Consider the following 24607-nt stretch of genomic DNA (forward strand, 5'->3'; position numbering starts at 1 on the left):
TAATAATCATGGCTACTTGTTTTTACTTTTAAAGTTAGCAGTCAGTTAAATGTACATTATCAAAAAAGGCCCAACTTTTTTTTTTTCCCAACTTCTCCTCAATCCCCAGATAACATACAAAAAAAAAAAAAAAAGAAGACGACAAACCAGGACATTATAAAGCTGCACATTTTGTACCAGATACAATAATAAAATACGCAATGCTACATTAAGTGGTTAAAAATACAAAGGGGAAAAGTATATTGATTTTTTTTAAAACATCTTTAAAGAATATACAATGTTATTTTTCCTTAACTACCCAAGAAATTTAGTAGAAAGTGCATTCTATATAACAAAGAAAGGAGGAGGAGAATCATTCTGCAAACCGAGAAAACAAGACATGACACAGAGAAGGGGGAAAACTCCATGAACAGATAAAAACAAAGAAGTGCGTGGAGGGGCTAGTGTAAAGTCGCCAAAGCAGGAGGAACATCCCTTTCACGTTAAAGGGAGCCCATACTGGAGAAAACAAAAAGTGTATTTCAATGATTTGATTTGAGCAGACACTGAAAGAAAATGTCCTTTATTTTGCCATGGTCCAATTCACACTACCCACCTCCACCTGGGATTCTCCTCCTTTCCTTGCCTAAAAAACATCCACTCAAAGTAATCACCTCCATCTCCGCCCTTTCCCGTGCAGCCACAACTGCTCTCTGTTCCACAATGCATTGTCAGTCCCACCCCTCCCTCCCTTCCCTGCGCCTCACCCACGCAGCAGTAAAGTGCAGAGAATACACACAAGTGAAAAGGCTTTAAAAAAAAAAGAAAAAAAAAAAAAAAGACAAAAATCCATACTGCAAAATGCTGAATCACAGCAGTGAACCAGAGGGGACAGGATGATAAGCAAATAATGCAGCAGTATTAAGACCCACAGAAATGGCAGGATAATTGCAGGTCTCAAATCCAAAAAGAGACTAAACAATGGAGCTTAACCACTTCAGACTGAACACCATTAGAATGACACAAAGAGGGTCGTGGTAGATTTACTGCTATTGTTCAGGTCAGGTATCCCAAAATAGGCGTACATTGGGGCACACTGTGTAAAAGCAGCTTTTGGTACAAGAGCACTGGGGACAATCAGACAGACACAGACTGTATGCACTCATACACACTTGCACACAGACACACTCTAAACACACGATCAGACTGGATGAAGGGGAAAACCAAGCAATCCCAAATTCATTCCAACACAAGCCAACCTTTTTCTTCTTTTACACAAGTAACTTTCACACTGTTGGCTATTACATTAATAAATGTAATTTCTTTAGCTGATTTGATCAAACATATGCTTATCTATACAAGAATTCCAAGTATTAGAAGTTGTATGACCACTGCTTCTTATCCTGTCATTTCCTATCATGTGCTAATAACAGTATATCTACATGACAGAAGCATTCATTAGCTTAAAACTGAGCAGAAGACATTAAAATTAAATAATTAAAAAAAAAACAAACAAAAATAAAAAAAACAAAAAACATACATATGAGTTATCGGCCATCATTCTGCGTAGGCAACATTCAGCAACTTTAGACATGCATTTGCCTGTGTGGATCAAAGTATGTCAGTACGATCAAAGTACAAAAGAAAATAAAAAAGTAACGCCACCCCACACCAAACCGTGGAATATAGGCTGAGAGGAATATGCATAATTTCCCATTAAGAACTTTGATGAGTAAAGGTCCCAGTTGTGTATACTGTGTGTGTGTCAAATGACCTTTAACATGATAACCCGTATCATCGACAGCAGCGAAGGGAGGTGGGATATATCCTGATGGGGCCACGTGGTTGGCCCCTCACAGTGGCAGTACTCGACAGTCGTCCGTTATCTAAAAGCTTCTGTTGGCCAACAGTATTGAAAGCTGAGGCAGCACTGATTAAAGTAAATAAATCAGTGACCATGTGGTCTTTTGTGTGTATGCGTGTGCTTGAAAAAGTGTGAGGAGTGAGTGTGTGCGCGCCTAGGCAATGTCCTGCATAACTAGAGTTGTCTTGATCGCAAAATATCTAGTCAAACCTTAGATGCGCAGTAGAAAAGCTCAACTGGCAAGACATGTTCTGTATGACACAATACAATGCTATTATGTAGTTCATACTTCTGAAAATTAAGAAGAAAAAAAAAAAAAAAAAAAGCAAAAACAACATGTACTGGAATGGAAAGCACCATTTTATCATGTAATGAATCTCAGACTAAGTCCAGATTCAATTAACCACTTACAAAATCTTTTGACCAAATGTCCTTTTACAAAGTTCCTCCCCCCTTCCTTACTGTAACCTATGGCACTGCATCTTGCACAACTTCTGTTGCCCCTCTGACAGAAAGGCCAGGACTTGACCTTAAGACAGAGAAAGGCTCAGGTAGAACCAGTTACAACATTCATTAAACGTTTCTGTGGGGCCCCAAGGCTCTGCAGTACGACTAGGAGGACAGGTGCAGTATTGCTATGGGGAGGACCTGCACAGAAAGCTCAAGCCCTGACCAATGTGCAACCTTATGGTCAAGTTGACATAAGGAGAAATCAGTGACACTGATCTTTTGATCAGTGAAGCCCAGGTAATACATGAGACGACTTCCATCAGCAGCTTTTGATGAAAATAATGTACAAACTGAGAACTTACACTAAAATTGTTTTCTGCAGAAGAAATTGTTGAAGAAAATATTTGTCAGTTGAGCAGGATTTTAAAGTAGAGGTGTTACATGATGTGTACACTGAGGGTGCATAAGTCTGTATCTTCAGAACACGCAGGGGTGTGTAAAGTTTAGCTTGAGTTACATGAATCTGTTCGACAGGAGCACCTTTGCTTTATGTCCACACAGAAAGAGCTTCAACCACATTTCTCATGACCCATCTCATCCTTTTCTAATAGGAAAAAGATAAGTACTCCTAACAGTTAGCACGACTGTGTAATGCATTGTGTTTTACTTGCACTATATACACAAATGTTTTAAACAAAAGCACGTAATTACAGTGCTGTTTATTGGGCTCTGAGCACTTATAAAACACATTTGATTTCAGTGCCTGAAGTCTCCTGTGTAGACACATACCGAGTAATGGTGCTGGTCACGCTACGCCTTCTCTGTAGACATGGCTTTGGGGGCCTTGAAACTAAAAAACTGAGGCAGGACTATGAGAAGACGTGGAACAAGGCGCGGTTTGGTGCTGGCCTACAGACCAGCAGCACAGTTCAGTGGTGCTGCGGCGCTCCGGGGCCCTTATCGGGAGGGGCCATGTGGTGCAGGTAGCTGCTGTCCTCGTGCCCACAGTGGTTTAGGGGCTCACTCTTAAAAAGAGCTGGAGGTGGGGGGAGGTGGGAGACAGGGGGCACTGCTAGGTGGTGGTGGGGGTGAGGTTGGGCATGTTGGGGTGTGCTTGAGAGGTGCTGCTGGGTTGATGAGGGGTGGGGATGATGGTGAGAAGGCGCTGAGTGGAGTGGCACATGGGAGAACGTGTGCCCCACAGTGCCTTGAGGAGGAATAGACCCTCCTGTTGGGTTGAGGCCCATGGTTGCTGAGGTGGTGGCCAGGGTGGCAGTTGAGGGCCCAGGGCCAGAGGTTGAGGAAGATGAGGAGAAGGTGTTGGAAAAGATCCGGACAGGCACAGGTGGGCCGCTAGTCTGCAGAACAACGGGGCTGGTGACCCGGAAACACTTCTCTTTGTGTGCTTTGAGCATGTTGGAGAAGCGGAAGCGTTGGCCGCACACCTCGCAGGGATAGGGCTTCTCGCCTGTGTGGGTGCGGCGGTGGCGTTTCATGTTGGGTCGGCTGGTGAAGCTCTTCCCACAGATCTCACAAATGAAAGGCTTCTCCCCTGCATAGATTCATAAAAAACAACAATAACACTGTATGAGAAAAAAAGAACAGTTTCTACCAATTAACAAGAAGAATGGAGCACAGGAAAAAAATGCATTACAATAAAATCATTCGGTGTCAAAAGTGAGGGTTAGAAAGTGTTAAATATTCAACAAAGTTAACTGTCCTCTCCCTCTGCAGAGAGCAACAGTTCTCTTTTAAATATGTAAATAAGTTTTTGCTGTCAACCCACCCACTCCGCAGGAAGCTATTACAATTCACACTTTGAGCAGAGGAGATGTGAAAGTGAACAACAGCAGCTCCGTTGGATTGTCGCTCTCATTAACCTCCCTCCATGGAGCCACTGAATGTGCCTGCTACCACCCACACAGCCATCTATTAACAAGCTGCTGAAGGGCTCTCTAAATGCCTTATTCTTGCATGTTATGTGTGAAGCTCCTCCACACTAAATGAATATCAAAAGGTGACAGTTAATGTGCTAGTCTTCTGTAACTGTTACCTTACATTCACTCATGAGAATTCACATGGAAAAAAAAAAATCTGTATGCAGTGAACCAAACTTTGGGTGTTGAAAGTGTATGCTTCCTATTACAGAGCATGGCTGGGTGTGTCTCCTCCTGGATGAGGCTAAATTGGTTGGTAGCAGCAGGGAGAGGAGAGGGTAGCATAATTATACATCACAAATAGAACTGTGAGAGCCTATGGAGTGCAGTGTGTCCACCCACGACAGGCACGGCTGGTGAAAAACAGTGAAGGACATACAGGCATCACTGCTTAGCAGTGGTCTTAGAAATAGCAATGCAGCAGAGACAGAAAATCAAAGGGGTGTAATACAGCATGTGTTTGGGTAGTCATTATAAGCCACAGTATATGCAAGGCTCCTCTTTGATGTAGAACATCCCTCTCATTAAAAATGGGCAAAGTCTCCTGCTCTTACCACTATAATGTTCCTGTTGGCAACTCCCCATCTGATTCTTTTTTTAGGATGAGTATGGTGACTGGGTGGCTGGTAAAGCAGCCCAATGAAGGATGGTAAATGTTTGATAAACTTTAGATTTATAAAGTAAAATAAATCTATAGTCATTTGATACTTTTGTTATATTTCAATAAGAGTACAAAGGGCTGTAACCGTCAAGCAAAGGACAAAAAAGATTTAGGAAACAACTGGTCTGTATGAAATGTAATTTTCCCCGTCAACAGCTGGGCCAACTTGGTCGTTGTAATTTGCTTCTGCACGACTGCATTTAAATAGAAGCTGGGAGGAAACTATGCAAACATGGAAAACAGAAGGGCAAGACATTTGTCGACTAAAGTAGCAAGTATCTGCTGAGTAGTCATTTCTTTGTTTTAGTTGACTGCAGAAAAAGAAATGTAAATTTAAAAAAAAAAATGGGAGTTTTATTTTTATATAGACAATGATCAATGCCAGACAAAAATACTGTTTACATATATCAGATTTGAGGGTTGTGTGTAACCAGTTAGTGACATTATTTACTGAAGAATCCACAGTGGAGACATTACATTATTTGAAACTGGAATCTCCTGCTGTGGAGAAACTACAACTAGGGTACTATATTTGAGAGCAGCCTCGTTCAGTTTCTACAAACAAAGTGATGAGTTTTCTATAAAGCTTCCTGATTTCATAGAAATGCCTCACCACTTAAAAAGGGCTCTGAAACTAGAATTGGTTTCCTGCATTTAAAAAGCAGGTTAATACTGTCACTCATGTTTTTGCAGAAAGTCCATAGGTTTCAGAGCCATATGGATTATCCCAAAGGACACTGGCCTGATTGGCATGTGTGATTTTCCCAGAACACTTATGGAACTTAAAAGACCCACACTTGTTTCTCACCTGTGTGTGTCTTCATGTGCTCATCAAAGTACTGTTTCATGTTGAAGTCTTTGCCACACCACTGGCACATGAACTGCTTGTGTCCGATGTGAATGCTCATGTGGGAGCGCAGCTGGTACTTGTACTGGAACCGTTCGTCACAGTTCTACAGCAGAAACAACAGATGCGTTCAGATAACATGTCCACACACACACACACACACACACACACACACACAGTCAGTAAAACAGCATGCACACACACACAAAAAAAGCACACTTGCTGACACACAGAAATTGACAATCTGATTTAGATAAAACATTTATCATGCGCTACTCTTTCTGCATTGTCTAATGTGAAAATAGATTAGAAGTGAAATGTTTATTTTGACAACCGTAACCCAAGTAAATCAGTAAGGGTTTAAAACAGAACCGTAACATTGTTCAATCATAAAACAGCTTTTGATGTGACAAAAGCTGCTTCAGCTCTGACAATAAATCACTTATTGCTTTTGGCTGCTTCCTTGTTTTGTCCCAAATGATAATGTTATTATTTAACATTTTCATAACTGTTGTTGTTAAATATAACTGTTGTGTGGCATTATTTAGAGTTATATGTACACTGCTGTGTAGGGACTGCTTTATGACGCATCACGCTTAAGAAACACAGTTAGTTCCACAATCCAGCACCACTGCTCAGGTTATTTTGGTGCATGCAGCAACACTGTATTTGCAATCTGAGGTTTGTCTGGTCAGGGTTTTCTTGAAGTGAAGTATTCATAACCTTAATGTGGCACCACCTGACCAAATAAATGTCTGTAAGGGAAGACAAGAAATAAAAAGAAAAGCCGCTTCTATAAAGAGCCTATATACTTATTAAAGATATAGTTGAATATTTGATTACGACCTCAAACATCTGATTAGAGTAACTCCACCTCCATACATAGTTCTGGTTTGACCCCCATTTAAATAGTTTGGGAATGTAAAGGTCTTCAGCTGAAGTAATACAATGTTTCAACTGTACCCAACCCAGCTGAACAAGAAAAACAAAGAAAAAACAAAACAACCATCATGTCACACAACATAACAAAACGCTTCTCTCACAGATGTCACATGCATACATTGAACATTTATTCCTTCAGCTATTTAACGCTTCAGTTAATTGGTGAACTGTGTTCATGCGTGGTTTTCTAATATTTGACATAGTCTGGCTTTAGCTCCTCTGTAGAACATTGTCCACTGAATGCAAAACACACAGTGCACAGTCAACATCTGGAAGACACTGACTATTTTAGGTTATTCACAAACCACAGGACACAGATGTCTCCCAGCTGAAACTTACTGGTGTAAGTCTGCTTTTACAGCACACAACAAAATAAATTCTGTCACTCCATTCAAGTGATCCAACTAGTTTAAAACATATAATTGAATCAAAATGAATAAAATCAACAGTAAAATTCACACCAAAAATAAATAAGAAGGGGGGGGGGGGGGGGGGGTGAAATTTAAATGTTTGCTTATATAAACATTTCTAAAGCCACTGCACTTTCATCGTTATATAATTTTATTTGTTCAAGGGTATTTGAAGACAGTATGTCAATTAAACCATGCCTGCTGAAAAGGAAGCGAGTAACCACTATTATATGCCCTCCATGTTATGTAAATGATCTTTAACGCAAATATTTAAACGGCAACAAAACCCTGTGAAATTGTAAAAATAAAATGGCCTGTATTTGTATAGCGCTTTTCTAGTCCCTAAGGACCCCAAAGCGCTTTACACAACCTGTCATCCACCCACTCACAAACACATTCACACACTGGTGATGGCAAGCTACATTGTAGCCACAGCCACCCTGGGGCGCACTGACAGAGGCGAGGCGAGGCAACAAGTGAAGTGTCTTGCCCAAGGACACAACGACCGAGACTGTCCGAGCCGGGGCTCGAACCGGGGCTCGAACCGGCAACCTTCTGATTACAAGGCGAACTCCCAACTCTTGAGCCACGATCGCCCTGATGTGATTTAAAATAATTTTTTTTCATTCATAACAAGTATGAACTCAAAGAAGGCCAGCCAAAGAAATCTGTGCCTAAGGTACAGAAATCCTCTAGATACATGGATTAGCAGTAATCTATTTCCTCTTAAGTTTTACCACAGTTTTAAACTTTAGTTGTGGTGGGGACTGGGACACAAAAGCACTGGATTAAGTGAATAAATAAGTCAATGAGCAAATTTAAGTTTAAGTTTAAGTTTTATGTGCTACAAATAAATAACTTAGAAATGCTGCATCTAAGTCTCTTATCATGCAGATGAACTGCTGGTCTACCATCTGCAGCCATACTCCTTTGAGGCCTCCATGAGTTTGGTATAGTGGCACATGAACCTGTTCTCCACTCTAAACAGGTTCTGGTTGCAACAGCCCTTCAGCTCACAGGATCTCTAGAGTGGGAGGAGGACAACAGCCACAAGCTGTAGTCCACAACAGGAGACTGGAGGAAAACAGGAGATGTAAAAGCCCAGACTAGGTGCTTAGCACACCCTGAAGTTTATATATATAGGTCAAAGGATTGTCCACAAGTAAACGGACTGTGGATGCATTGTTCTCTCAAACAAAAAAAATAATAACACCCAAATATACTTGGATGGTTTATGTAGGGGAAATACTGATTCAGTCACTGTTTGAAGTCTATTGTTAGAAATCTTACCTCACAACGAAAGGGCTTCTCTCCAGAGTGCTGGAGTGAGTGAACTTTCAAAGACATACTGCGCTTAAATGACTTCCCACATGTTTCACAGGTGAATGGCATGTCCTTCGTATGAGCTGGATTTAAGAGAAAAAAAAATGCATGTGAGATGGCTAAATCATAACAAACTAATCAAATTAAAGTTTTAACTAAATTGGTATTGCTTGAATAAATACTATGACGAGACATGATCATACAAAAGAATTTACATTTCACAATATTTAAAAAAAAGGCAGTATGTTGTCACTAAAGACACTATGCTGAGTATCAATAAGAAAAAAAATGGATCTTGTACAGGTAAATATTATGTAATTGAAAGCCATGTGGTGTCTCACACTTCTAGATATCACAGTAACAGACAGCAGCTGCAACTTACCAACCATGTGCTTTCGGACGTGAGCCATAGTGTAGAATTTTTTCTCACAGATTTCACATGAGAACTTCTTTTCTGCATAGCCATGCACAATTTTGATGTGCTCATGCAATGACCAGAGCTTCTTAAAAGACTTGCTGCAGGAAATACACTGAAGAACAACAACAAAAATGTATAAAAGGAAGACAAAAAAATATTAATATTAAGCATTTTGTTTTGATCAGCCAGAATTCTTTTATTATACTCCAGCGCCCTCTGCTGGGCAACAATAGTCAAAAAAAGTCAGCAAGGGTTTATCCTGCTGAAATCCATCCTACCATCAAAGTAAAAACTGAAGAGGCCAAATCATAACTAAATCATTACTCTTGATTTTAAAAAAACAACAACAACAACAACAACAAAAAAAACTTTAATAGTAATACTTCCTTCTTAAATCATATCGAACATAATGCAACCCGATCAAAAGACCATTTTAATTTCAAAGTATAAATCAGTCGTACTTGGACAGTTGCAGACATGTCCAAGTACTATACATTGATGTTTGGCCATGACCAAACATCAAACTGGGCGTTGCAGTCATTTCTGTCTAGCATGAGTTTTATGGTTAGGCTGTTGTCTCCCTAAAATAAAATATCTTGCAGTGTGACAAGATAACCAGATGAACTGTGAAAAAGTATCCACACAAACTGCAAAACGTAAAACCAAAGTGGCCAAAAAAACAAGTACAGTTTCTTCCAGCTGACTTTTAGCATGTGATTGCCAAGTTATCATGTGAATTTTTTCCATCAACGTGTTCCTTTTTTCTATGTTAACAAAATCAATCAATTAATAAAATGAAACACTGTGGAACCAGTTGTGTGATCATACTCTTACATCATGTTCTCTTTGGTTATCAGAAAAGCTGACAGAAAACATGAAAGTGGAAAAACTGAACTTCATAATTCAGAGCCTTTTAAATTAGATTGTTAGCACACATGCACAGAAATTACTTATTTTGAGAGTTGCTTCAAGGACAAAAAATAAGGGGGAAAAACAAACAAAAAAGAAAAAGAAAAAAAGAAACAGTTGCACAATTACACATATTATATCTCCATGACGTGAGAACAGGTTTCTTTATACCCTGTAATTGTTTCAAACGGTTTCAGGTGGCTCAGAGGAAGCTGATCAAATAACATTTTCTTTAAACTGCATATGCAAATCAAGCAGAACAAACCAAGGGCTAAATAAAGCTGCTAAAAACAGCTGTATAACCCTTGGGGATTCAGATGCTGAGTCGCCTTTTTCAATTTTAGAGAAGTTAAATCACAATGCACCTTCTTTCACTGAAATATTTTTGATAATAGATGGCTGATCTAAATAATGTCAATTTCAGATATCCTGTATCTAAAATATTGCTTAAGCATTACCAGTAATGCACACATGACTTTTCAAACAAAATACAATTAGTATTTTTAGGTTGCATATTTGACAGAAAATTTCTGTGCTGCTTTACCCCAAACCATGACAATGTTGTTATCAATAGCTTATGAAGTAAATTCAACACAAACTCCTACAGCTGTATTGTGGTGGTGGCTGAAAACAATATGGCCCTCAAAACATGGAGCTAGCACACAATCTAAACATAAATTACACAGGAAATGCATAGACTGAGCTCAGATTGTGTTTCCCGTCATTTCTTCAAAGCACACCGCAGCTTAAGTTATGTTTCAGGAGATAAAATATTATGGCATTTTTTTGTGTGCTTTTACTTTCATGGTAATAACTTCTAATTACCATTGTCTAGGTAGAATTTTTATATAGCAGTCCATGATAACTTTAGATGTTTTTCAAAACTTAATGAATATCAAAAGGAGAAAGAAAGCTACAGAAATACTGGAGAATTTTAAGGTTAATATCATGGCTAATGTGACAAGTTGAACACTTCCGGAATTCAGGAATATCCAATTCAGCTAAATTAAATTTCTTGCTATATGTGCTTTTTACTGACCTTTCTGCATATTTCATAACTGATATCTGTTTTAATTAGTGAGTGATGAATGTTGTATAATGGCTGCATAAAATCACTAGCATGAAGCACCTTGAAAGCTGCATCCCCCGTGAAATGACTGTTGGCCACCTTAGTTAAAAACCCACACTCTTCTCCTGTGAGCTAACAGCTGAAAACCCACTTTCAGTTCTCAGCTGCCGCTACGTTCAAACTGCCAAATAAATGAGCTGAGAGAGCTCCGAGTCTGCTGCTGCTGCTAGCAAGTTACTGAAACTTTTAGCAATCAGTTTTCTCTTTGAAAATTTAACTTTTTAAAGTGTCAAATGTTGCCTTTAGATTTTCTAACAAAATAAATGCCAACATCAACCAAGAGGGTATCATAGTCATCAGGTCACAAGTTTAGTCACATTAAAAAGTTTTAAACAAAGTGTTTGCTTTCACATACCACAATAACTCACTTTAAAGAAAAGTCATTTTTTTGGTCATTACTTCCACTAAATGATTTAGAGTAAATTCTGTAAAAAAACATAACTACATATCATTTGCCTTTTTTTCCTTTCTTGAACAAGCAGCCACCTTTAGTGGCAGAAAACTACATCCTGACTTAATACTACAGTTACATTGGATGGGTGGATGGATGGATATATATATTTTTTTCCCCCTATTTTTTTTAAATACATGACTACAAATTCTAATCAGTTAAATATGACTGATTTCAGTTCAAATGTAATTTAGAAATGAACTGAAACCTGCCAGAAATATACTTATATGCTGAAAAATACAATATTATAATTACTAATACAAAAGAGTTTGTGTCCGCAGGTGTCAAAGAGGAGCCTGGGGTTGGAGCAGCAGATAAGGCTGTAGTACAGGTGCACAAGTCTCATGGCTTAGAGGAAAGTCTTGTTCTAATTTATCTAAACATCTTTATACGCAAGAATATATGAAACCTCTTTCTCCAGAATAAAATTTACAAGAGTAACTACACAAATATCAGATAAAGGTTTGGATTACCTGAATGTTCTTCTCACAATCAGTCTGCTGGTGCAAGGCTAGCTCACTCTCCAAGACAAACTTCTTGCCACACTTGTCACAGATCTGCATTCGTCTGTGTGTAACATTCATGTGCTTCTCCAGGTACCAGCGTGTGTTGAATACTCGAGGACATTTTTCACATGCCAGCATCTCCTTCTCCTCCATCTCTGCTTTCCCTCCTGATGGTACAGTAGGAGAAGAGGAGGGAGCTGACCTAGCTGACCTGCCTTTGCTCTTTGGAGGCTCTGTGCGTTTCCGTCGCCCTCTGGTGGTCATTCCAGCAGGGGTAGCACCCAGAGCTGTTCGCAGACTTTTCCTCCGTGGCTGGCTGGAAGCTGCTGCACTACTAGACCCTCGACGGGTTCTCTTTGACCGCGTTCTTTGACTTTCAACTTCATCTTCCTCCTCATCGTCCTCCTCATCTTCCTCAGGGCTCTCATCTTCCTCCTCCTCCTCTTCCTCCTCTTCATCGTCGTCATCATCACTTCCAGCTCTTTCAGAGTCATCTGCTGTGGTTCCAGTTTTATTGTCCCCTTTGGATACATGAAGTGTCTGGTTGTTCAGGTTGACCTCCACAATGATTTGCTCACGCTTGAAACTCTCCTCACCATCCTCACCCTCTTCTTCCTCCTCATCTTCATCATCATCTTCAGTATCATCAGAGGATCCATCATTGCCTGCCTGGGACCCCTGTGTCCCCACCTCCTGCCCAGCCCCCCCCTCTCTGAAATACTGCTGATGTTGGTGTTGACCAATGTTCTGATCTCCCATGGATGTCTTGGCTGCCATTTTATTGTCCACTAACACAGAATAAGGCTTGCCACCAACCTCCCTCTTATAAATCTTTCCCGTCAAGTCCAGGTCTGGGTTAGGAGAGTGAAAGTAGGACTGGGACACCGGTGCCCTGCGTCCTTCCTCCTGTGACATCCCGCCAAGACTAGGGATGGAAACCTCTTCCTTGAGGCTTTGACAGGATTTCATGAAGAGGGAGAAGGTATGGAGGGGTACAGTTAGTAGGAGCACAGGGCAAGGGAAAAGAGTAACAGCGGTGGTAACTAGGTAGACTAGCCTACCCTACAAGGAGAGGCAGGGGACACCACACTAATCCCCCACCCTCCTTCTACTGAAAAGACAGGAAGGAGGGGATGAGGTGAGAGACGGTCAACCGGATTCAAAGAGAGCATCCATACCGTCCAAGCAAAGAACTGCAGCTGTATAGACATACAATCAGTTCCAACTTTTGTATCATGTGCTTAAGAATCAGAAAGCAAAACCAAAGTCTTAACGTTGATTCTCAACATTTAAAATTATCCCCTCCAGTTGTTGAGCTGCAGGCTGCTGCCCTGCAGAGCGCCAGTCTTCAAACAGCAGAGCAGGTAAAGATGAGCTGAATACCAAAAACGGAAATGCTGTAAGGACCTCTGCGTCTTGCTTGAACAGCCATTTGTTGTGCATTACCTATGAGATAAGACAAAGAAACAGAAGAATATAGATGAGAGTGTTCCGTGTGACCTGAAACTACAGCCATATTGTCAAGTTCTGAACAGTGAGTGCCACACTTGGCCACAAATGTTTCAGTGTTGTGTGTAGGAGTGGAAACCACAGCTTTCACACATGAATGCGAGTGAATTCAATTTCAACAAATGAGCAGTCTAAATATTTCTAAACCACAACTGAAACACCTCATTATAAAGCAGAGACAGTTTGCTTTATAGAGTGACACATCAACATTCATGCTTGCAATAAGGACATATTTAGATCAACTAAAGTGCAACAAGTTACAACTTCTTCTCAGTACTGAAAATATGTAACATATCTTCTTAAAGACGATCTCATCGATGCCAATGCTAGAGCAGAAAACAGCCTGTTTGTTAAACACCATCGGTTGTCTATGCACAAACACAGATGCAATCACTGTAAACTACCTACAATCTGAAACTAAATAAATTGGTACTCACTCAGTCCTAACTGTGTTCCAGTGGTGGTTAGAGACCATTTACAGATATACTTCTCAGAAAGCAAAAGCCAGATTCAAGTCCTAAAGCACACTGATTAAACATCACAAGATCTTCTTCAACATCACACATGCACAAACCTCCCATTGACTGTTGGAGAGTATAGTGTAACCACAGCTTAGGAGCTTGTATTGCAAATACAACCACAGGAAACTGTATGTCAACCTTTCAGTGAAGCCGAAGTAGTGCACATCTTGTAACCAACAGTATTATCACTGTGCTCATGCAAGTAACAGCTCAAAAAACATTGAATCAAAGAGTAATGCATTACTTATGTATGATGTTGGCTTTGGTGTACATGTAATCCTGGAACTGAACCTGGATGACAGGTTGCTGACCTTGAACAACCCTACACCCTACAAACCCTTTTGAGTGTGCACCAGGGCGGTTTGCTCGCTAGAAAACCTCCCCCCATGCAATAAACAAAAATTACATTTCCTTTCCAGGAGACAGCAAACATCCTCTCCTCAGAATCTTCACAAACATCTTATGCTTAAATTTCAAGAACTGACACACCACCGTCTACAAAGAAATCACAAACAGGCTAACAGGTACTTTCACATTCACACACCCCCCCACTCCACCCATGAACTCTACTTTGTTCTGATGTTTAATTTAAAGTCACCATTAGAAAAGAGTTTCTGTAAATGCCAGAAAAAGGAGCATTACTGTGCAAATAATGGGAAATGCAGCTGAGACGATGGGTCACACTTTGTAATTAAGGCATAAGCCTAATTATTTTACCGTGATCAAATATTAATCATAACGAGTTCTCTGAGGCTTAACCAGATCGTTATTTGTCAGTTAAACTGTTGGTGTAATTTGTGGTGTCTTACATTTACTACCACTGATTTAATCCTACCTGGCAACAGAAGCTGCACCTGCTGAAAATAATCTTGAATAAAACCAGATTAATTAAAAATAGACTATGAAACTTTGGTGATCCAAACTTAATGTGAGCTAAAGCCATCTTATTTAACATTTTCTTTCTAATTCACTGGTCGTTTTCCCAAAGATTGTCTTTTCACCTCAAGACTTGGTGCGTATATCTGGTGAATTTGATCCTCTGTAGATAAGCATGTTGCAGGGAAGGCAGAGCTAAGCTGAACTAAAGCAATTTTTTAAGCCAGAGATTAATCAGTTGGTTCTACCTCATTTTGCATGCAAAAAAGTAAGCCATTTATGCAGACTTTGGGTATGCACATATAAGGCACACCTGCCTTCCTGTGTAGGCTGACTGATCCTTTCTGAGAATTGGACAGGAGCTCTGAGAGCATTAAGACCACAAGGGGAGGGCAAGCTCGGCACTGACAGAGCAACTTAACTCACATGGTAGTCCTAGACACAAAGCCTAATAGATTATCCTGTGTCTAGATGACAGAGCAATATAAACTGCAAGAGAACCCCCACGCCTAAACATGCAATTATGCTGGTTTACATTCTCGTTTGAAAAAAAGGCATGCTTGCACAACAACACAGCCAATTTATTACTATACCAATATAAAACCGATCAAAAAGACATTATTGCTGATCATTTTTAAAATAAAAATAAAAAAAAAAGCACATAAACAGTGTGGTTATACAACCTTGTTGAGTATAACCCTTCTACTGCTTATCGTTATCAACGATGAGTCATTTTGGGGTTTCACTCTCTGTGAAATAATGCAGTCCTTTGATGTGGGAATCAAGCAGAGCGCAGACTTCTCAATATCACGAGTAATTAGTTTACACATTCACCTTGTAGGATAGGGAGGTCAAACTTTTAGAAATGTAGATCGTTATGCGACTGCCTATTGAAGTTTTAACAGCTTTCAAAGATGAACTTTGTACCCTGATGCAAAAAAAAGAAAAAGAGCATCAATGAATGTCTGGATTACTGAAATGACCTGTCAGCCAGAGACTTACTAATGCTCAGCAAAAGTTGCAGAGAAATCAAAGTTTTTTCAGCAATGGCCAATTCATAGCTGTCCTCAATCACGTTTCAGAGAAGCCAGAACTCATTTCATATGTAAGCCACAAAGCCAGTCATATACCGGATAGATGCTACTGTGGCTTAAGATATTTGTATGACACAGGATGGGAGTGTAACTGCAACGGCAGCATACAACACTTAAAACCCATCAGCATTAAATAGTACACATGCTGACAAGTACTTGGCTAAACTTTGACAGTTAAGCAGAGACCTTTGAAGTCAAAATGTGTCACGTTTGCTTCGTACTATGCAGCAGTGCTACTCAAATCCATGCACCCTCTTGAGTCTAGACTTTAATGAGCTTTCCCTTTTGCAGCTTGTGGAGGACCTTGTGAAGGTTCACATTCCTGACTCTGTCCAAACTCATAAGACCTTAACCAGCTCACTGTGTGGTGCACTGCAGGGGTGCTCCATGCCTCGGTAGGTATTTGGCCCTCAAACCCATAATCGAGGTCATAGAGCAGTACCTAGGGTTTTTGATATAGCACATATCATTTGAGGCACTACACGAGGTGGTCAAGGAATATGTCAGCTCCCATCTCTTCCACACCAGCTTTTTAGGAGACACTGCTGAGCTGTTTACTTCTGGGATATCTCTATTATGGATAAGGAAAGAAAACATAGTAGCCTTTAGCACTTACTTTGACACTCTGATTTGGAATGTGAAAACACACCGAAACGTGACTATAATAAAAAAAGGGCTTCATATGCATCAAAACGAAGTAAATCACATGCGCATATGAATTTGTTTTCGTCGGGTTGGATGCAGCGTATTCATCTACAAGACTTGCAGTTAACGCTGCAGTGTGTTTGAAGCAAAGAAAGGGTTAAAACAAAAAGGCAACATTGTACAACGAACAACAGTAACGTTGTGCAGGCCAGGCCAACTTAGGCTACTTAGCTAGCTAGCAGTAGTCCATAGGTACTAACCTGCACACACATGACAAGCTAACTTGGCTACATTAGCTCAAGGTGCAGCCATTAGATGTTTTAGTGCAGTTAAGGTCACTTCATTTGGAGAACAGTCATACTAATACACAAGCACTACAATCTAAAGGCTGGTGTTTGCAGACAGGCAGTAGCTTCCAACAAAAGAGTAGTTTCACTTTTTTAAAAAAAAATCATAAACCGCCCAGGTTGGTGCTAGTTAGCTCAAAGCTAGCGTTAACGTCAATATTTAGCATTAACGTTACATTTAATTTCGATGCTGCACTCCGAAGGGAAAGTCTGACAGTTTTCGGACCCTCGTGAAGCTAAACGAAAAGCTGATGTCATGCTTTATCATCAGTGTTTCTCTCTTGCTGTGGTGCAGTATGAAAAATGCCGCTTTCTCAACAAAACCCAGACTGCTCTACTGGTAAACCCACTCAACTCGACACTGTCATAAAGTCAGCGCTAGCCGGGCTCGCAGACTGCTCTCACCGTAGCTTCGGCCCCGCACTACCGGCGAACCACGGCTGCTGTTTCCGACAGCTGTCATGCGTGTCACACATGTAAGTGCTTAAAATCAACTAAAACAGCGATATTTTGTTGTCGGTTTGCTGGCTTACCTCCGTCAGGGCGACCTTCTTCTTGCGTTCGTGCAATCAGAGTTGCACAGATTCAGGGTTGCACACGCATTTCTCCCTCCCTCTCTCTCGCTCTCTTTTCATTCACGGATATGCATTTAGACGGGCCACTGCCACTGGTCTTTGTGTGCAAAATGTGGGCGCTTATTTGTTTATGTCCGCTATAGACTGCGGAGATATCTACGCACCGGCGTCCTCAACCCCGCTACGTGGCCCGGCCAAGCTCTCGCGTGTACTACCGTCGTCCCGCGCTCATCCCAGGCATCCAGGCCGCTGTCTGGATGGGCGCGCGGCAGCTTGTCTGGTCTGGATTCTTTTCGTCTCCCCTCCAAAGCAGACAGGGCACGGCGCGCGCGCACGTGCTGAGCTTAAATCCTTGATTGATGAAATCATAATGAGAAGACCCCGAGGGCCGTTTAATCCTCCCAGAGGAAAAATTCTAAAACTACAATAAATGCAATCAGTTTTTATCACAGACTCTTAAACTTTAATATCGTTTCTATTTTAATTCGGGGTTTGTTTTGGTAACAGCTGTTTTAACTGACTCAAGCCCTCCAGTTTATTTCCATGAAGACTCTCGGGAAAATGACCAAACTGCATATTTCTGCGATATTAAAACATTTTTAAAAAATGCATGGATGTATATAAAGAACACAGGAGAAAAAAAGTGTCGAAACTGTCTCATTCTAAAGAATCAAATTATCTTCATAGTTTACTTTTATTGTCGATACAAAATAAATCTTCCCTTTAATTAAAAAAAACTACTATTCCTTCCAGTTTGAAACACTTTTTTAGTATATAGTTTTTTTTAATGGTGTACCTTTTATTTTCTTAAAGCAAGACAAAATAAATGCCGCCCCCCACCCCAGTGACAGTTATGCCTGTGTAAAACATCTCTGTGCCTTGGCCAAAAAGACTGACAACTGAGAGGCAGAAAGGCGATTTAATAAATCATTATTTTCTGCAACACGGGGCTTAGATTTTTTTCCATACAAACTGAAGATAGCAAAGAAAAGAATCAAGTACCATCCTGTACCACTTGCTAAGCATATTCCAATTGATTCGGAGTAACATTAGTGTGACAAAGGTATCTGAAAGAAGGCGGCAGACATTTAAAAAAATAAAATAAAAATAAAATTCTCTAGTAAGCCTGAATGACTGAAGCCAAATGAATAAACAATGTCAAGACACATACCTTGCAGTCATCAGAAAGATTGACAATTCATTTAGATTTCAAAACAGATACACAATTTGATGAAATTTCCAAGCACAACAGAAGAATGGCATTTATCATTCACATTTATTGTTTAAAGAAATCACACACGTTTTCTTTCATGTACAAGTGACTGTTGCTTTCCACTCATTAAGTGCTTTCACTTTGACATAACTTGAATCTTGACAGAATTTACTGCACTGACAATTCTCAAAACACTATATATATTTTAGGTTATCATCGAGCAATAAACCCCTTCACTTCCTTACATAAAAGGACTTCATAAATTTAACCATCACAGATCTCTCACTTTGTCTCCCACCATACTGCTATCAGCAGAGCCCAGTCCTGATTTGGTTAGAGAAATAGTGGGAGGAATGTGTGTGATGTTGGGAGAATCCTTTATTGAATCCTCCAACCACTACGTCCATGGCCTATGTAATGGCTGGAGACAGTGAGGGGAGGTGATAGACATGGGGCGTGACACTATCACTGGGGCAACTGAAGCAATGTGCCCTGTCCGGAGGGCAGGTAAGTGACATTGCGGGAGCGTGACAGCTGGAAGGCGATGTCTTCAGCGGCTTCCAGCTTACGGAGCTCTACCAGACCATCACCAGCCTCCATCAGAGAGTTGGCAATGAGTAAAGCAGCCTGAGAATCTCCCTCAGCTGAAATGATGGCTGCCTGCTTCTGTTGCTCTGCCTAAAATGAAAACGATAAAGCTGTATGCACAGTCTTAGAATGCGCTCATAGTACAGGGATTGTATGCAATGTTAGAAGTACCTTTTCTACAACGAAACGGGCTCTCTCTGCCTCTTGCTGGGCCACCTGTTTCATCTCAACAGCCTCTGTGAATTCCTTGCCAAAGGTCAAGTGTGTCTGAAAGAACACAATACAGCAGGTTACTGCAGTTAAACACACAACCCAAGGATAGTATAGAACAATGCTGCATAATTTTACATTGACTTCATACCAGTGAAACATCATCCAAGATTAGGCCGAAGGTGGAGGCTCTTTCTGTGAGGTCCTCACTGACCTGCCTGGACACAAGCTCTCTCTGAGTGATGAGCTCACTAGCATCAAACCTAGCCTGAGGGAGAGAGAAACATTAAGTGCTTTTTGACTCTGTTCATTATACATTCAGCCAATTTGTTTGACCTTTAATGGACTGTTACTCACCACTACAGCCTTTAAGACCTCTGTGGTGATCGATGGCAGCACCCTCTCATCATAATCCTCACCAATACTGGTGAAGATACGTGGCAGCTGGTTTGTCACCGGCCGGAAGAGGATACGCAACGTGATGTTAACGTTCTGCAGATCTGTAGGGTGAATGGTTCAGACCTTAATCACACTGTATACACTGGCCTACACGTTAAAACAAGTGTTTGTGTTCATGGACTAAAGTTTTCTGTGTAAAATACAAACAAGTTTCTCCTTTGGGAATGTTTACACAGTTGTCAAATCAAATGAGAGTTGTGGGTTCAAACATTCCTATTTTTCCACATTTTTAAATCAAACCCGTGACAGTTTAAATAACACAAAAGCAGCATTGCAATGAATCATGTTACAGTAACCTCTGACACATTATAAGGGCAATAATATAGCTATCAGAATAGTTGGGGGGGGGGGGGGAGGGGGGGCCAATTGATTCAAATAAATAAAAAGTAGAACATGGCAGGAAGCTTAGTCTCCAGATTTAAATTCCCTCAGCTGTTTTGGGATGCACTGAGGTCAAAACTACAGAGGACATTCAACACAATTGAATGTTTTCTTTGTATTAGCTAGTTCAACAAAACCTACAATTCCAGGAAAAACCAATAATGCAGCGGCTGTGAACTTTTATCATGGCGGACTTTCTTCATCAGGCTGTGTGTGTGCGCAACACTAGTAGGGGGGAGTGCATCATTTCACTTTTCTTCTGTACAAAATGTACCTAGTTTAGTCAAGAGCAATGTTCCCTCTAAGCTGAGCACGTGAGCAATCGCGCACTGCTGACATGGTCTCCCCACACAGAAAACCTGCGCTGCGCACAAAAAAAAAAAAAATCCAGCCTGAATTGGAATGAAAGTAAATACATGCATTTATTTTATTTCGCTGATTTTCTGTGCGCGGAGACTGTGTCAGCAGTGCACGATTGCTCACGCGCTCAGCTTAGAGGGAACAGTGGTCAAGAGACGTATGTGACATTAAGCTATAAATGCTTTTTTAATGCTACAGCTAAGAACTAGAATGATTGTAGTCATGAATTCACCAAATAGATAAATAAACTTAGCATTGCCGTTTAATTCTGTACATTCAGAAAGTCCATTTAGGCCATTTAAGCAAATCATGGCCAAGTAGAAAACATTTAAGTTCTTGACCAAATCAAATGAAAGAGACTTTGCCATAAATCAGGAGAAAGTATAAAAAAAATTTTTTTATAAAGCCCTATAACCACATACCTTGTGAAAACACAGTCACCAACTTAACCAAACAAGTGTGCAACAAACAACTGATGCTAGATTTAAAAAGTAGGTCAACCCCAAGTGTGACGTCGAATAATTGATCTCAAAACCATCATGATCTCAAAACTTAAATAACCATGGTTTGTGAGAATGCAAACAATACTGACAGGTGGTCAAAGTATTCATCACTTTGTAATGCCCTTTAGAGACTTTTGAATTCTTAATGGAAAGCCCCCATGGCCATTCTTATTTTACCATATGAATATTTTTTTTTTCTTTCTTTCTGTTGGTTCTTCTTTCTTTTTTTTTTACTGCATTTACATTAGAATGCAACACAACACACACAACTGTAACAATGGGTTTTCTTTGTTCACATTACTAAGACACAGCTCAAGAGGTTTGTGTATGAACATATTTGCTCAGTTAAGACTCTTTGTTGCGCTTACAAAATATAACTAAAATGTCTTTTAGAACATTTTAGATCTCAGTGCAGAGTTGCCATGGCATTCTAGCCAGTTAAAAATTGAGCCATCAGACAGAACTTACTAACCCATTAATTCCACTTAACAGCATTCTGGGTGGAAAGCAAAACAACTCGTAAGAGCAAAAGCACGCAGTTCTAGGGAAAAATTTGGCTACACTGCCACTGTAGAAGGAATGGCAAGATTCATCTGAATAGTGTCTCAAATTTAGAATATGGCACGCCATGATTTTTTAAATTTATTATTATTTTTTTAATTCTAAATGTTTTTGTTACTGTTGTACACTTTATTTCTGCATACACTGAGTTATATAAATTTCAGTAACAACTGGAAAATTTAAGTGTTCAAAAACATCTGACATACCCTCTACATGGGTTTTAATGTTAGAAAAACTAAACATTTAAGAGTCTTCACCACACCACAAAGCTAAGCCTTCTTAGTTTGACAGACATGGAATTTGCAGAAACTAAAGTTCCTTGGAGTGCTTGCATACCTTTGCTGCCTGTGATGACAGGCACATTGCGTGGGCGGGAGCGGCAATCAAAGATGACAGGTTTCTGAACCCAGGGGATGAGGAAGTGGGTTCCCTCACCAACAACATCATCTTGAACACCTCGAAACCTGTCAAAGATCACAGCCCGGTGACCTGCATCAACTGCAACAAGGAGGACAGAGAATCACATATAGAAAAATTTGTTTAACAGGAAAAATTTATTTTTTAATTGTATTTTTATTAAGAGATAAGATAGAACTTTATTAATCCCTCGGGTGGATTCCTCTGTGAAATTTGGTTTCAAAATAGCACAGCACCAACAGAAGTTACAGAACGTGAGCAGAATACCATATATACACATATATAAATACAGAGACATATATAAATAAAGAGTATACAAAAGGGATAAATAGAATAAATAGGAATAAATTCAAGGTCACCGTTTTCCTTGTTTATGATCTGGAATGCTAATGAATTCATCAGCTTAACCAAACAAAGGCAACTAATATAGGCGCTACACAGAGTAGACCAAAGGCATCCTAAATTAGCAAAAGAGGTTAAGTGTAACCCTAAGTGTAATACCAAAATCTCACTTCAGAATAACACATGCTCGTAAAACTAAAACAACTGGTTTTCTCATCTGCATGCAACACTAACAGATAGCTATTCATTAGCTTTTGCTGCCTTCCAAAACCTCTTGAATTCTTTCGGAAATGTGGTTTATACAAAATATATATTTTTACCAAATTAATAATTTTTATACTTGATGACTGAGCATGTTTTCCTATACATGGAAAATTCCATTAGACCATGGATCTTTCTAGGACTCACCGTTGAAAAGGGCTGAGTTCACGACACCTCCACCGATGGCGAGGGCAAGCCCCAACTTCCCAATGGACTCAAATAACTTGGCCATGACAGCAACCTGGTGACAATGAAAACACTTTGAATGTCTTTCTACGCATCTCCACCTTTACACCTACGCAATGCACCATAATCCTGTGGCGGACCTCGGTCATCCAGGCTAAATCCCCTCTTTCCAATAACAGTTGGCTTTGGCCTTGAGCTGGACTGACACCAAGGCTGTGGTTGTTAGCTAATTTGGCTAACTAGCTAGCATTAGCTTATCTACTAACTGAGCTGAGACATCTTGCAAGCACATATAACTAAACAGAGCACCGCATCTTAGATTTAAGGCCGGTGCAATACTACAGATAAGACAATAAGATACGTAAAACGATTAAAAAGCGTGCGACAGGTAAGTCCAAGTTGCACGCCGGGTGAATGCACGCATGTTATCCCACGCTGATGCAAAGTGGTCGCTCGTGTTCATTTAATCTTGTAACACTACGTGTCTTGTAAATAGCACATAAAACGTCTCTCCGTTTCACTTCCAATGGCTAATACAATGACATTTTGATAAACAGTTAAGTAATTTTACTGTCACACACATAACGTATGTCATAACTTACCTCACTTTGCTCGGATGTCTGTGACCTCCACCGGACACGACGTACAGCACATGAAATATCTGCTACACAGCGCCTGCGCACCGGATGAACCAACAAAGCATCTGATTGGACGTAACAAAACAGTCTTCTTCTTTTATGACTTAGTCAGTATTCAAACTAATTACTGCCACCTACTGACTGCGGCTCGCTTAAATATAATTAAAACATTATTATCATCCGCTTTTGGCTTATACTGATTAAAATGTAGAAAACAGAACACATGTTGCTACATAGCATTAGTATACTGGTTACTAAGACTCAGACTCAAGACTGTATTTTACATTGCTTAGACAATAACGTTTTGGCTCTTGTTGTAACTAGAGGATGTCAGGAAGGTCAGACTATTATTATTATTATTATTATTATTATTATTATTAGTAGTAGTAGTAGTAGTAGTAGTAGTAGTAGTAGTAGTAGTAGTAGTAGTAGTAGTAGTAGGAATACTATAAGAGTAGGGTGTAACTGGAAAAGAGAGGTAAGAGGTATGCTCCAGAGCGTCAAATGTGTCAAATGTAAGGCCCGGGGGCCTTACTCCAATCCGCCCCCCTGGACTGATTTGGCAAACTTGAAGGAGGACATAAATTTTGGACTTTTAACCGCATTTTCACAAATCTTACAGTTTTTTCTACTGATAAAGACCATGTCATTTTCATACTACATTAATTTGCAAAGAAATGACATGTCTTGTTTCAGTTTTTTACAATGAGTCAACAGCAAAATAAATTAAAAAACGACTTTTTCTATGAATTAACAAGAACTTTACGTTTTAGAATTACTTGAAAATCTGGACAGTGGGCTACCAGAACCTTTCCTGTATTTTTATACATTAATTAATTAATTAATTTTCACAAATTAAGCCCAAAAAGGTTGTGCTGACAGATTTCCTTTATTAAGTACAATATAGGAACAAACACAGGACTATGTAAAGTGCAATCTGCAAAAATTGCAAAAACTGCAAAAAAACCCAAAAAAACAACCCAAAACAAGACACAGATTCTCCGGTACCTCTTTCCAGGAGGCGGCAGGGTGAAGAGTGTGAGTGAGGGGTCTGTGGGGTCCTCTACAATTCTGGTGGCTTTGCAGAGTGGGTTC

General features: G+C 40.0%; 2 protein-coding genes across 3 annotated transcripts; both read right to left on the reverse strand.

The window, feature by feature from the left end:
- On the reverse strand, nt 1–18514 carry znf652 (zinc finger protein 652). 2 transcript variants are annotated; one of them, XM_085155578.1, is made up of 6 exons: nt 17352–18514; nt 11794–13272; nt 8796–8943; nt 8381–8496; nt 5700–5844; nt 1–3845 (listed from the first exon to the last, which is right to left on the reverse strand). In XM_085155578.1, exons 2-6 carry the CDS (start codon nt 12793–12795, stop codon nt 3223–3225), a joined length of 2034 nt encoding a protein of 677 aa, XP_085011704.1. In that variant the 5' UTR covers nt 12796–13272; nt 17352–18514; the 3' UTR covers nt 1–3222. The 2 variants fall into 2 exon arrangements, with proteins under 2 accessions (XP_085011704.1, XP_085011705.1); XM_085155579.1 differs by lacking the exon at nt 17352–18514 and adding an exon at nt 13773–17345.
- Nucleotides 18515–18650: 136 nt separating this feature from the next.
- Nucleotides 18651–23595, reverse strand: phb1 (prohibitin 1). Its single transcript, XM_085155589.1, has 7 exons — nt 23477–23595; nt 22836–22929; nt 22005–22166; nt 19762–19904; nt 19556–19672; nt 19366–19461; nt 18651–19284 (listed from the first exon to the last, which is right to left on the reverse strand). The coding sequence occupies exons 2-7, from the start codon at nt 22918–22920 to the stop codon at nt 19072–19074; spliced, it is 816 nt and encodes a 271-aa protein (XP_085011715.1). The 5' UTR covers nt 22921–22929; nt 23477–23595; the 3' UTR covers nt 18651–19071.
- Nucleotides 23596–24607: the final 1012 nt, after the last annotated feature.

The sequence above is a fragment of the Neolamprologus multifasciatus genome, chromosome 4, assembly GCF_963576455.1.
Source record: "Neolamprologus multifasciatus chromosome 4, fNeoMul1.2, whole genome shotgun sequence".
Classification (NCBI taxonomy): Eukaryota; Metazoa; Chordata; class Actinopteri; order Cichliformes; family Cichlidae; genus Neolamprologus; species Neolamprologus multifasciatus.